Source organism: Agelaius tricolor, unplaced genomic scaffold (assembly GCF_023055355.1).
Source record: "Agelaius tricolor isolate 1412-34295 unplaced genomic scaffold, bAgeTri1.0.p SCAF_199, whole genome shotgun sequence".
In the NCBI taxonomy this organism is placed as follows: domain Eukaryota; kingdom Metazoa; phylum Chordata; class Aves; order Passeriformes; family Icteridae; genus Agelaius; species Agelaius tricolor.
In genome coordinates this window covers 1-13,579 of record NW_027269459.1, presented here as the reverse complement: position 1 = coordinate 13,579, position 13,579 = coordinate 1, and the positions used below count along the sequence as shown (strand labels likewise).

The following is a 13,579-nucleotide window of genomic DNA, read 5'->3' as shown; positions in this document are numbered from 1 at the left end:
ATGGATTGTACCACACGGCGCACGGGCAGGGCCCCAAAACCAGAGTCCGCGGCCTCACACCGTCACACCGGGGTTAAACGAGGGCAGAAATAAAAACTCTGGCCGTTCTTTTCTCCTGAGTGACCGCGGGTACCGGGAGCGGATTCGGTGCGTCCCCCCCCGCCCTGCGGGATGTGCAGCGGCGGCGGGCGCGGGGGTTTGCGCGGGCCGCCAGGGGGCGCCGCGGGTTTCGTGAGGGGCTCTGAGGGGCCGTGAGGGGCTTTGAGGGGCTTTGATGGCCCGTGAGGAGCTCTGAGGTGTCCAGAGAGATTTGAAAGCTCAGAGGGGCTTTTTAGGGGCCGTGAGGGGATTTGTGGGATCCTGAGGGTGGTCTCGGGGGCCGCCGCGATGGTGGAGAAGGACGAGTCCAGCCCCGGCGGCATCAGCGAGGAGGAGGCGGCTCAGTACGACCGCCAGATCCGGCTCTGGGGGCTCGAGGCCCAGAAAAGGTCGGTGGGGCTGGAGGGGTTGTGTGTGTGTGGGGGTCATTTTATGGGCTTTGGGGGCCCTATGGGGGGGTAAGAGCCCTGGAGGAGCTTTAGGGGGGCTCTTTAGGGGCTCTTGGGGGTCCCTATTGGGGTCTGGGAGTCCCTGTAGGGGTCTGGGGGGTCCCTATAGGGGTTAGGGGTGGCTCTATTGGGGTCTGAGGGGTCCCTATGGGGGTCAGGGGTGGCTCTGTAGGGGTCTGGAGGTCCCCACAGAGGTTTGGGATGGCTCTGTTGGGGTTTTGGGGTCCCCATAGGGGTTTGGGGTGGCTCTATAGGGGTCTGGGGGAGTCCCTGTTCAGTCTTGGGGATCCCCATAAGGTTTAAGAGTGGCTCTATTGGGGTCTGGGGGTCCCCCATAGGGGTCAGGGGTGGCTCTGTTGGGGTTTTGGGGTCCCCATGGGGATTTGGGGTGGCTCTGTAGGGGTCTGGGGGGTCCTTATTTAGTCTTGGGGGGTCTCTATGGGGTTTAGGGGTCACTCTGTCGGGTTCTGGGGTCCCCCATTCCCATTCTTTAGGATTCATTCCCAGGATAATTCCTGTTTTTTCCCGGGATCCCCCACAGGTTACGGGCGTCGCGGGTGCTGCTGGTGGGGCTGCGCGGGCTGGGGGCTGAGGTGGCCAAAAATCTCATCCTGGCCGGGGTCAGGGGGGTCACCCTGCTGGACCACCAACAGGTGAGGGGGGCACACACCTGCAACACCTGCAGGAGCCCCAAAATCTGGGAATTCCATCCTTTCCATTCCTCAGGAACATCCCCAAAATATGGGAATTTCATCCCTTCCATCCCTCAGGAGCATCCCCAAAATCTGGGAATTTTCATCCCTTCCATCCCTCAGGAGCATCCCCAAAATATGGGAATTTCATCCCTTCCATCCCTCAGGAACATCCCCAAAATATGGGACTTTCATCCCTCAGGAGCATCCCCAAAATATGGGAATTTCATCCCTTCCGTCCGTCAGGAACATCCCCAAAATCTGGGAATTTAATCCCTTCCATCTCTCAGGAACATCCCCAAAATCTGGGAATTTAATCCCTTCCATCCCTCAGGAACACCCCCAAAATATGGGTGTTTTCATCCCTTCCATCCCTCAGGAACACCCCCAAAATCTGGGAATTTAATCCCTTCCATCTCTCAGGAACACCCCCAAAATATGGGAATTTTCATCCTCTCCATCTTTGGGCTTTTCCCCTCACATCACCCCAAAATGTGGCAATTTCTGTGCCCCATCCCCCTGGAGCTATGTCCCCAATGTCCCCAGGTGTCCCAGAGCCATGTCCCCAATGTCCCCAATGTCCCCAGGTGTCCCCCCAGGACAGCCGGGCCCAGTTCCTGATCCCAGTGTCCCCAATGTCCCCAATGTCCCCAGGTGTCCTCCCAGGACAGCCGGGCCCAGTTCCTGATCCCAGTGTCCCCAATGTCCCCAGGTGTCCCAGAGCTGTGTCCCCATGTCCCCAATGTCCCCAATGTCCCCCCTGTCCCCAGGTGTCCCAGAGCTGTGTCCCCAATGTCCCCAGGTGTCCCCCCAGGACAGCCGGGCCCAGTTCCTGATCCCAGAGCTGTGTCCCCAATGTCCCCAATGTCCCCAATGTCCCCAGGTGTCCCAGAGCTGTGTCCCCAATATCCCCAGGTGTCCCCCCAGGACAGCCGGGCCCAGTTCCTGATCCCAGTGTCCCCAATGTCCCCAATGTCCCCAGGTGTCCCCCCAGGCCAGCCGGGCCCAGTTCCTGATCCCAGTGTCCCCAATGTCCCCCCTGTCCCCAGGTGTCCCCCCAGGACAGCCGGGCCCAGTTCCTGATCCCAGTGTCCCCAATGTCCCCATGTCCCCAATGTCCCCATGTCCCCAATGTCCCCAGTGTCCCCAATGTCCCCAATGTCCCCAGGTGTCCCCCCAGGACAGCCGGGCCCAGTTCCTGATCCCCGCGGGTTCCCTGGGTCGGAACCGGGCCGAGGCCTCGCTGGCGCGGGCGCAGAGCCTGAACCCCATGGTGGAGGTCAGGGCCGACCCCGAGAGCGTGGAGAGCAAAGGCCACGAGTTCTTCACACAGTTCGACGCGGTACGGGGGGCAGGGACCCCAAAATGGGGCTGGGGGAGCCCAAATGGGGCACAGGGACCCAAAATGGGGCTGGGGGAGCCCAAATGGGGCACAGGGACCCCAAATGGGGCTGGGGAGACCCCAAATGGGGCTGGGGGACCCCAAATGGGGCTGGGGAGACCCCAAATGGGGCACGGGGACCCCAAATGGGGCTGGGGAGACCCCAAATGGGGCACAGGGACCCCAAATGGGGCACAGGGGGACCCCAAATGGGGCACAGGGGGACCCCAAAATGGGGCACGGGGGGAGGGTCATGGGTTTGGGGGGGATATTCCTGGGTTTGGGGGGATATTCCTGGATTTCGGGGGGATTTGGATGGGATTGTCACGGGTTTGGGGGGGATTGTCCCATTTTGAGGTGGGTTTAATCCCATTTTTGGGGTGGAATCACCTCATTTTGAGGTAGAATCCCCCCATTTTGGGATAGAATTGTTCCATTTTGGGGTAGAACCCCCCCATTTTGGGGTAGAACCCCCCCATTTTGGGGTAGAATTGTTCCATTTTGGGTAGAACCCCCCCCCATTTTGGGATAGAATTGTTCCATTTTGGGGTAGAACGCCCCCATTTTGGGGTAGAATTGTTCCATTTTGAGGTAGAATTGTTCTATTTTGGGGTAGAATTGTTCCATTTAGGGGTGGAATCTCCCCCATTTTGGGGTAGAACCCCCCCATTTTGGGGTAGAATTGTCCCATTTTGAGGTAGAACCCCCCCATTTTGGGGTAGAATTGTCCCATTTTGAGGTAGAGCCCCCCCATTTTGGGGTAGAATTGTCCCATTTTGAGGTAGAGCCCCCCCATTTTGGGGTAGAATTGTTCCATTTTGAGGTAGAGCCCCCCCATTTTGGGGTAGAATTGTCCCATTTTGGGGTAGAATTGTCCCATTTTGAGGTAGAACCCCCCATTTTGGGGCAGAACTCCCCCATTTGGGCCCCACTTCCCTTCCACCCCAAGGAACAACCCCCCCAACCCCATCCCTCACCTCCCCCTGCCCCATTCCCCCTTTCCCCTCCAGAACCCCCCCAAACCCTGGGGCTGAGATCCCCAAATTCCCCCCAGGTGTGCCTGACCTGCTGCTCCAAGGAATCCATGGTGAGGATCAACCAGATCTGCCACAAGAACGGCATCAAATTCTTCACCGGCGACGTCTTCGGCTACCACGGCTTCATGTTCGCCGACCTGGGCCAGCACGAGTTCGTGGAGTGAGTGTGGGGCAGGAACCCCCAAACCCGGGATTTTGGGGGGCTCCTGCTGCAATCTGGGGGCGTTTGCATCCCCAGGGAGAAGCCCAAGGTGGCCAAGGCGAGCGCGGGGCTGGAGGACGGACCCGAGGCCAAGCGGGCGCGGCTGGAGGCAGCGGAGACCACCATGGTCAAAAAGGTCAGTGGGGATGGATCCTAAAGCCTAAAATCCCTGAAATGGGCCCTAAAATCCCTAAAATGGACCCCAAAATCCCTAAAATGGACCCCAAAATCCCTGGGATAAAACCTTGGATAGGCCCCAAAACCAAACCCCAAGCGGGCCCGGCTGGAGGCAGCGGAGACCACCATGGTCAAAAAGGTCAGTGGGGATGGATCCCAAAGCCTAAAATCCCTGAAATGGGCCCTAAAACCCCTAAAATGGACCCCAAAATCCCTAAAATGGACCCCAAAATCCCTGGGATGGACCCCAAAAACCCTGGGATAAAACCTTGGATAGGCCCCAAAACCAAACCCCAAGCGGGCCCGGCTGGAGGCAGCGGAGACCACCATGGTCAAAAAGGTCAGTGGGGGTGGATCCCAAAGCCCAAAATCCCTGAAATGGGCCCCAAAATCCCCAAAATGGGCCCCAAAATCCCTAAAATGGACCCCAAAACCCTGGGATAAAATCTGGGATAGGCCCCAAAATCCCTGAGATGGACCCCAACATCCTGACATGGACCCCAAAATCCCTGGGATAAAATAGACCCCAAAACCCTGGGATAGGCCCCAAAACCAAACCCCAAATGGGCCCGGCTGGAGGCAGTGGAGGCCACCATGGTCAAAAAGGTCAGTGGGGATGGGTCCTAAAGCACAAAATCCCTGAAATGGGCCCCAAAATCCCTAAAATGGACCCCAAAATCTCTGAGATGGACTCCAAAATCCCTGGGATGGACCCCAAAATCCTGGGATAAAATCTGGGATAAAATAGACCCCAAAACCCTGGGATAGGCCTCAAAACCAAACCCCAAGCGGGCCCGGCTGGAGGCAGCAGAGACCACCATGGTCAAAAAGGTCAGTGGGGGTGGATCCCAAAGCCCAAAATCCCCAAAATGGGCCCCAAAATCCTGAAATGGACCCCAAAATCCCTAAAATGGACCCCAAAACCAAACCCCAAGCGGGCCCGGCTGGAGGCAGCAGAGACCACCATGCTCAAAAAGGTCAGCGGGGATGGATCCTAAAGCCTAAAACCCTGAGATGGGCCCCAAAATCCCCGTTATTTTCCCCCAAACCCCATTGTTTTGCCCAAACCCCATTATTTTTGCCCCAATCCTATTATTTTTGCCCAAAATCCCGTTGTTTTCCCCCAAACCGCAGCAGCTGCAGTTCTGCCGCCTGCGCGAGGCCCTGGCGGGGCCGGCCCGGGGCCAGGAGGTGGCGCTGCGCAGAACGGCCCCCGATTATTTCCTGCTGCACGGTGAGTTTGGGGCAAAAACGGCCGGGATTGGGAACAGGAGCCGTGTCTGGGCAGAAAATGTCAATTCTGGGGGGAAAAATCCCATTTGGGGGAAAAAAATCTGATTTTGGGGGGAAAAAATCCCATTTTGGGGGGAAAAAAATCTGATTTTTTGGGGACAAAAATCTGATTTTGGGGGGAAAAAAAAAATCCCATTTTGGGGAAAAAAAATTTGATTTTTTGGGGAAAAACATCGTGGTTTTGGGGGAAAAAAAGTCTCATTAACGGGGGAAAAATCTTATTTTTGGGAAAAAAAATCCCATTTTGGGGAAAAAAAATCTGATTTTTTGGGGAAAAACGTCACGGTTTTGGGGGAAAAAAGTCTCGTTAATGGGGGGAAAAAAGGTCTCATTTGTTGCAGGGAAAAATCTTATTTTTGGGGGGAAAATCTCAATTTTGGGGGGGAAAAAAATCTCAATTTTGGGGGAAAAAAATGCCATTTCTGGGGAAAATGATGTCCCTGTGTCAGTTTTATTGCAGTTCAGGTCCCAGGCTGGCCGTGACCCGTGTCCCCTCAGTGTCCCATGGTGACAATGACAATGTCTCCAATGTCCCCAGTGTTGCTCAGGTTCCGTTCTGAGGCTGGCCGTGACCCGTGTCCCCTGAGTGTCCCCCAGGTGACAATGATGTCCTTGTGTCAGTTTTATTGCAGTTCAGGACAGAGGCTGGCCGTGACCCGTGTCCCCTGAGTGTCCCATGGTGACAGTGACAATGACAATGTCCCTGTTTGTCCCCAATGTCCCCAGTGTTACTCAGGTTCCGTTCTGAGGCTGGCCGTGACCCGTGTCCCCTGAGTGTCCCCCAGGTGACAATGATGTCCCTGTGTCAGTTCTGTTGCAGTTCAGGTCCCAGGCTGGCCGTGACCCGTGTCCCCTGAGTGTCCCCCAGGGTGACAGTGACAATGACAGTGACAATGATGTCCCCATTTCAGTTTTATTGCAGTTTAGGACAGAGGCTGGCCGTGACCCATGTCCCCTCAGTGTCCCCCAGGTGACAATGACAATGACAATGTCCCTATTTCAGTTTTATTGCAGTTCAGGTCCCAGGCTGGCCGTGACCCGTGTCCCCTCAGTGTCCCATGGTGACAGTGACAATGACAATGTCCCTGTTTGTCCCCAGTGTTGCTCAGGTTCCGTTCTGAGGCTGGCCGTGACCCGTGTCCCCTCAGTGTCCCCCATGGTGACAATGTCCCCATGTCAGTTTTATTGCAGTTCAGGACAGAGGCTGGCCGTGACCCGTGTCCCCTGAGTGTCCCCCAGGGTGACAGTGACAATGACAGTGACAATGATGTCCCCATGTCAGTTTTATTGCAGTTCAGGTCCCAGGCTGGCCGTGACCCGTGTCCCCTGAGTGTCCCCCAGGTGACAATGATGTCCCTGTGTCAGTTCTGTTGCAGTTCAGGTCCCAGGCTGGCCGTGACCCGTGTCCCCTGAGTGTCCCATGGTGACAGTGACAATGACAATGTCCCTGTTTGTCCCCAATGTCCCCAGTGTTGCTCAGGTTCAGGACAGAAGCTGGCCGTGACCCGTGTCCCCTGAGTGTCCCATGGTGACAATGACAATGACAATGACAATGTCCCCATGTCAGTTCTATTGCAGTTCAGGTCCCAGGCTGGCCGTGACCCGTGTCCCCTCAGTGTCCCCCAGGACTCTGCGCTGCTCCTGCGCCTGCGCCAGGAGGTGCTGGAGGCGCTGGGGGTGGAGCCACAGCTGCTGCCAGAGCAGTTCCACAGGTGAGGGGACAGGGGACACCTGGGGACATGGGGACACACCTGGGGGGACACCTGGGACACCTGGGGACACCTGGGGACAGTTCCACAGGTGAGGGGACAGGGGACACCTGGGGACACGGGAGGGGACACCTGGGACACCTGGGGACACATGGGACACATGGGGACACCTGGGACAGGGACAGTTCCACAGGTGAGGGGACACAGGGACACCTGGGACACATGGGAGGGGACACTTCCACAGGTGAGGGGACATGGGAGGGGACACATGGGACACATGGGGACACCTGGGACAGGGACAGTTCCACAGGTGAGGGGACACAGGGACACCTGGGACACATGGGAGGGGACACTTCCACAGGTGAGGGGACATGGGAGGGGACACATGGGACACATGGGGACACCTGGGACAGGGACAGTTCCACAGGTGAGCGGACCTGGGGACACCTGGGACACCTGGACAGGTGAAGGGACAGGGGAGGGGGCAGGGGACAGTTCCACAGGTGAGGGGACACGGGAGGGGACACCTGGGGACACCTGGGCATGGGACGGGACCCAGGGACAGGTCCACAGGTGAGGGGACACCTGGAGACAGGAGGGGACACTGTCACAGGTGAGGGGACACAGGAGGGGACACTGCCACAGGTGAGGGGACACCTGCCAGGCTTTAATCGCCTTTTTTTGGGGTCAAACCCCTCAGTTTTGGGGCATTTTCCCGTTCAGTTTTTCCCCTTTTTCCCCCTTTTTCAGTTCCTGTTTCTCGGAGATGGCCCCGGTGTGCGCCGTGCTGGGGGGGGTGCTGGGCCAGGAGGTGGTCAAGGTACGGCCGGGGGGGATTGGGGGAGTTTGGGGGGGATTTTGGGGCATTTTGGGGGGGTTTGGGGGGGATTGGGGGGGCTGGGAGGGATTTTGGAGGGGATTTGGGGGGGATTTTGGGGTCTCTGTGGGGGATTTGGGGGCTCTGGGGGGGATTTTGGGGCTCTGGGGGGATTTTCGGGGAGTTTGGGGCATTTTGGGGGGGTCTGGGGGGGTTTGGGGGGGATTATGGGGGTCTGGGAGGGATTTTGGGAGGGATTTTGGGGGGTCTGGGACATTTTGGGGGGGTCTGGGTCATTTGGGAGGGTCTGGGAGGGATTTTGGAGGGGATTTGGGGGGGATTTTGGGGCTCTGGGGGGGACTGAGGGGGTCTGGGTCATTTGGGAGGGTCTGGGGGGATTTGGGGGGGGCTGAGGGGGATTTTGGAGGTTCTGGGGCATTTTGGGGGGTCTGGAGGGGATTTTGGGGGGATTTGGGGGCATTTTAGGGGGCATTGGGGGCATTTTGGGAGGGTCTGGGAGGGATTTTGGGGCTCTGGGAGATTTTGGGGGGGCTCTGGGGGATTTTGGGGTTCCCCAGATCCCCCCATGACCCCCATCTGTGTCCCCCTCCCCAGGCTCTGTCCCACAGGGACCCCCCCCACAATAATTTCTTCTTCTTCGACGGCGTCCGGGGCCAGGGCCTGGTGGAGCGCCTGGGACCCCCCCCGAAATGAGGGGGGACCCCAAAATCGGGGACCCCAAATCCTGAACCCCAAACCCTGAACCCCAAATCCCAGCGGGGCTTTGGAGCGCCTGGGACCCCCCCCCCCGAAATGAGGAACCCCAAATCCGGGGAGGGGCCCTGAACCCCAAATCCTGAACCCCAAACCCTGAACCCCAAATCCTGGGGGCCTTTGGAGCGCCTGGGACCCCCCCCCAAAATGAGGGGGAACCCCCCAATTCGGGGAGGGGTCCTGAAGCCCTTGGGAGGGGGTTTGGGGTGCTTGGGACTCCCCCAATGAGGGATCCCCAAATTTGGGGAGGGGTCCCCCATGGGCACCCCAAATTCTGGGGGGGTTTGGGGGGTCCTGATCCCCTCAGGGAGGGGATTTGGGGGTTCCTGAACCCCCCCAGGGGTACCCCAAAATTTGGGGAGGGGGTTTGGGGGTCCTGGGCTTCTTTGGGAGGGGATTTGGGGGTTCCTGACCCCCCCCAGGAGCACCCCCAAATTTGGGGAGGGGGTTTGGGGGTGCTGCCCCCCCAGGTTTTAGGGCAGGGTCAATAAAGGATTTCCCATAAACCGTGGCTGAATTTGGGGTCGGGATTTTTGGGGAGGGGGGGGGGGACCCCAAGAATGGGTGAACCCCAAAATTTGGGGAGTCTGGAATCCCAGGGAAATCTCCCCAAAATTCTGTAGGAACCCTAAAATCTCATAAATCCCTAAAATCCCCCCCAAAATCCTATAAAGCCTCCAAACCCCAAAAATCCCAAATTTCCCCCAAAATCCCATAGAGCCCCCAAACCCCAAAAATCCCCCAAAATCCCATAAATCCCAAAATCCCCCAAAATCCCATAAACCCCCCCATAAACGCCCCAAATCCTTCTGTGGTAAATCGATTTTATTGCAAACAAAAGTACAAAAAATGGGAACCCCCCCCCCACCCCAAAAATTCCTGTACAGACCCCAAAAAAATGTACAGAAACCCCCAAAATGTACAGAAACCCCCAAAATGTACAAACCACCCCAAAAATGTACAGAAACCCCAAAAAATTGTACAGAAACCCCAAAAAATTTACAGAAACCCCAAAAAATTGTACAGAAACCCCCAAAAATGTACAATAATCCTATATACAATGTACAGCCCATATACAGCATGTACAGCCCCGGTTTTGGGGTTTTTTGGGGGGATTTTGGGGTTTTTTTGGGGTTCCACCCCCTCAGCACCATCCAGAAGGGGTCCCCAAAATCCCCCAAAAAAACCCCAAAATTGCCCCATTTACAGCCCATATACAGCATTTACAGCTCTTTTTTTTGGGTTTTTTTTGGGGAGTTTGGGGGTTTTTTTGGGGTTCTCCCCCCCCTAAAAAAAAAATTTGGGGGGAGGTCCTGACCCCCCCCAGCACCATTTTGAGGGGGGGTCCCCCCATTATTTCACCCCTGAAAAAAAACTCAAAAAATTTAATTTACACCCCAAAAAATTCAAATTTACACCCCAAAAAAATTAAATGTACACCCCAAAATTTAAATGTACACCCCGAAATTTAAATTTACACCCAAAATTTCAATGTACACCCCAAAAATTTAAATTTACACCCCAAAAATTCAAATTTACACCCAAAAATTTAAATTTACACCCCAAAAAATTTAAATTTACACCCAAAAATTTCAAATTTACACCCCAAAATTTCAATGTACACCCCTCTAATTTACACCATTTACAACCCTTTGTTTTTGGGGGGGGGTCCCCCCTTCCTGCCACATTTTTGGGGGGTCTCAGCCCAATTTTGGGGACCCGCCCCCCCCCCCCCCATGAATAAATTACCCCAAATAAATAAAACCCGAGGGGGGTTGGGCGCTACCAACTCCGATCCGGGGGGGGTTTTGTGCTTTGTGCTCCCTCTGAGGGCGATTCCCTCCTGTGAGCGTCCCGCGCCTTTCTCCAGGTGTTCTCCAGGTATTCCCAGGTATTTTCCAGGTGTTTTCCGGGTATTTTCCAGCTGTTTTCCAGGTGTTTTCCGGGTATTTTCCCGCTGTTCTCCGCCGTTTCCGGGGTCAGTTCCCCCCTCTGGCCGCCAGGGGCGCTGCGGGCGCGGCCCCGACCCACGGCGCCACCCAGCGGAGCAGCGGCGCCCAGAACGGGCCCCGGCCGCGGCGCTGCGGGCGAATCCTCGTTAATGCCGGTAATTAACGCCGCCAATTAGCGCCGCCAATTAGCGCCGCCCGCCCGCCCCGCCCCACAGAACCCGGCCCCTGGCAGCGGGAGTTGGAATGGTGCGGCTGGGATGGGGAAAAAACTGAATTTTGGGGGGTGGCACAACCAAAAAATGAGCGTTCGGCCCGATTTTGGGGTGTTTATTAAAGTTTTGGGGGTGTTTATTAAATTGTTGGGGCTCTTCCCTAAATTTTTGGGGTGTTCGTCTTAAATTGTTGGGGTTTCCCCTCAAATTCCAGCCTCTCCCACTCCCCAAATTCCAGCGGGAGTTGGAATGGTGGGGCTGGGATGGGGAAAAACTGAATTTTGGGGGTGTCACAACCAAAAAAATGAGTGTTCAGCCCAATTTTGGGTGTGTTTATTAAATTTTTGGGGGTGTTTATTAAAGTTTTGGGGTGTTTATTAAATTGTTGGGGCTCTTCCCTAAATTTTTGGGGTGTTTTCCTTAAATTTTTGGGGTTTCTCCTCAAATTCCAGCCCTGGCTGCAGGAGTTGGAATTGGTGGAGCTAAAATGGGGGAAAAACCTGAATTTTGGGCTTTTTGCCCCCAAAAGTTGCCTCAGGGGGCGCGTCCCCCCCAATTTTGGGCGTCCCCACTGAATTTTAGGGCGTCTGCCTCCAATTTTGGGGCGTTCCCCCCAAACCCCAGCCCTGAGGAGGAGAACTCAGAGGAATTGGGGAAAAACCCAAAATTTGGGGGGATTGTCCCCAAAAAAGTCATCATGGGGGCGTGGCCCGGTTAATTTTGGGGCGCCCCCCCAGAATTTTGGGTTGTTGCCACGAAATTTTGGGGTTTTCTGTCAATTTTGGGAGCCCCCAACCCCAAAAAAAGCCAAAAATCACCGGAAGTGACACCAGGAATGGGCTGGAAAGCCCCCAAAATTCCACATTTTGGCCCAAACTTTTGGGGTGTCCCCCGAAATTCTTCAATTCCCACCCAACTTTTGGGGTGTCTCCCCTAAAATTTTTGGGGTGCACCCCCCAAATTTTGGGATAATCCCAACCAGGGAGAATTTTCGTGTTCCCCTTCCAAATTTTTCATTTCTCACCCAAATTTTTCCATTCCCACCTAAATTTTTATGTTCTCCTCCCCCAAATTTTTGGGGTTTCTCCCCCAAATTTTTGCTCCCCCTCAAACTTTTGGGACACACCCCCCAAATTTTGGGATAACCCCAATAGGGACGATTTTTTTGGGTTTCCCTCCTAAAATTTTTCATTTCCCCCCCCAAACTTTTGGGACACACCCCCCAAATTTTGAGATAATCCCAACAGGGTGAAATTTTTGGGTTCCCCCTTTGAATTTCTCACAAATATTTGTGTGTTACCCCCCTAAATTTTTGCCGTTTCTCCCCCAAATATTTTGGGATGCGCCCCCAAATTTTGCTATAGCCCCAATAGGGACAATTTTACAATTTTTGAGTTTCCCCCCCCTCAGAATTTCTCACTTTCCACCCAAATTTTTCCGTCCCCCCGCCCCCATTTTCGGGTTCCCCGTTTTCGGGGTGCCCCCTCACCTGTCTCTCGTAGCTGTGCTGGAAATTGTCCCCCAGGAGCCTCAAACGCGCCCCCAAAATCTGCTCGGGCTGGGGGGGGCCCCGGGGGGGGCGGCTCCGGGCAGGTGCCCATTGGGGACCGCCCCCCCCCCAATGCCCCAGTTTGGGGGGCCCGAGGGGCTCCGAGGGGCCGAAATCACCTGGGGGGGAGGGGAAAGGGGAGGGGTCAGGGTGAGCCACGCCCCCTCCCCAAAATTATAAAGGGGGGGTCAGGGTGAGCCACGCCCCCTCCCCAAAATTATGGGCAGGGAGTTTGGAAAGGAATGGGAGCCCCCAAAAGTGAGGGTGACCCCAGCCAGGAGTTGGGGACCCCTCCCAAAAACTGGGACCACGCCCCAAAAATTGGGACCCACGACGGGATTGGGGACCCCCACCCTCAGAAAATGGGGACCCCCACCATAAATTACGGACCCCTCCCACAGGAATTGGGGACCCCCCCCCATGAATTAGGAGGACCCCACTCAGAAATTGGGGCCCTTGATGGGATTGGGGACCCCCCCCATAAATTAAGCCCCCCTCCCATAAATTGAGACCCCTCCCATAAATTGAGACCCCCAATGGGATTGGGGACCCCCCCAGAAATAGGGACCCCTCCACAGGAATTGGAGACTCCCCATAAATTAGGGACCCCCCCCAATAAATTGAGACCCCCCCCATTAATCAGGACCCCCCCCAATAAACTGAGACCCCCCCCCCATCAATCGGGACCCCCCCCAATAAACTGAGACCCCCCCATCAATCGGGACCCCCCCCCAGCACTCACCGTGCGCTCCCCACCCAAGGACCCCAAACTCCGGGGGGGTCCCGGGGGTGTCCCCGCGCCCTCCGCAGCTCAGGCGCGTTGGGGAGGGGTCCCGGGGGTCTCCGGCCCCTCCCCCTGCTCTGCTGGGGGGGGGTCTCGTGCGTGGGGGGGGTCCCACCCCCGCCGCCCCCCCCGCAGGCGGGGTGCGATGGGAGTGGGGCTGGGGGCTCCCCGAGGGTCCCTTCCCGCAGCGGTCTGGCCATCGCTCCCGGGGGGCTCTGTGGGGAGGAGGGGACACCCCCACATTGAGCCTGGGCTCTCATTGAGCTGGGTGAGGGGGGGTGTGGGGGGGGTCCCCCAAACCGCGCCCCCCCCCCAAAACAGACCCTGCACTGCTCCGATCGCCCGCCAGGGGGCGCCGCGCGAGCGGGCGCTGTTTGTAAACAAACCGGGAGCGACCCCCGCGTGTCCCCCCCCCCCGCGACCCCCGAGGCTCCCCCGGGGTCCCCGACCCC

At 56.7% G+C, this 13,579-nt stretch overlaps 1 protein-coding gene and 1 long non-coding RNA gene across 11 annotated transcripts; one reads left to right on the top strand and one right to left on the bottom strand.

The window, feature by feature from the left end:
• Positions 1-42: 42 nt before the first annotated feature.
• On the top strand, positions 43-9,147 carry SAE1 (SUMO1 activating enzyme subunit 1). Of its 10 annotated transcripts, XM_071421203.1 has the most exons (11): positions 43-488; positions 1,090-1,201; positions 2,409-2,582; positions 3,676-3,818; positions 3,897-3,996; positions 5,172-5,271; positions 6,242-6,264; positions 6,636-6,671; positions 6,957-7,042; positions 7,790-7,859; positions 8,472-9,147. In XM_071421203.1, the coding sequence occupies exons 1-11, from the start codon at positions 388-390 to the stop codon at positions 8,568-8,570; spliced, it is 1,044 nt and encodes a 347-aa protein (XP_071277304.1). In that variant the 5' UTR covers positions 43-387; the 3' UTR covers positions 8,571-9,147. The 10 variants fall into 10 exon arrangements, with proteins under 10 accessions (XP_071277304.1, XP_071277303.1, XP_071277302.1 ...); XM_071421202.1 differs by lacking the exon at positions 6,242-6,264 and having other exon boundaries at positions 6,613-6,671; XM_071421201.1 differs by lacking the exon at positions 6,636-6,671 and having other exon boundaries at positions 6,242-6,300.
• Positions 9,148-9,437: 290 nt separating this feature from the next.
• On the bottom strand, positions 9,438-13,395 carry LOC139587200 (uncharacterized). Its single transcript, XR_011678283.1, has 4 exons — positions 13,086-13,395; positions 12,284-12,462; positions 10,130-10,711; positions 9,438-10,005 (listed from the first exon to the last, which is right to left on the bottom strand). It is a non-coding gene; the product is annotated as an uncharacterized lncRNA (long non-coding RNA).
• Between the last annotated feature and the right edge of the window lie 184 nt (positions 13,396-13,579).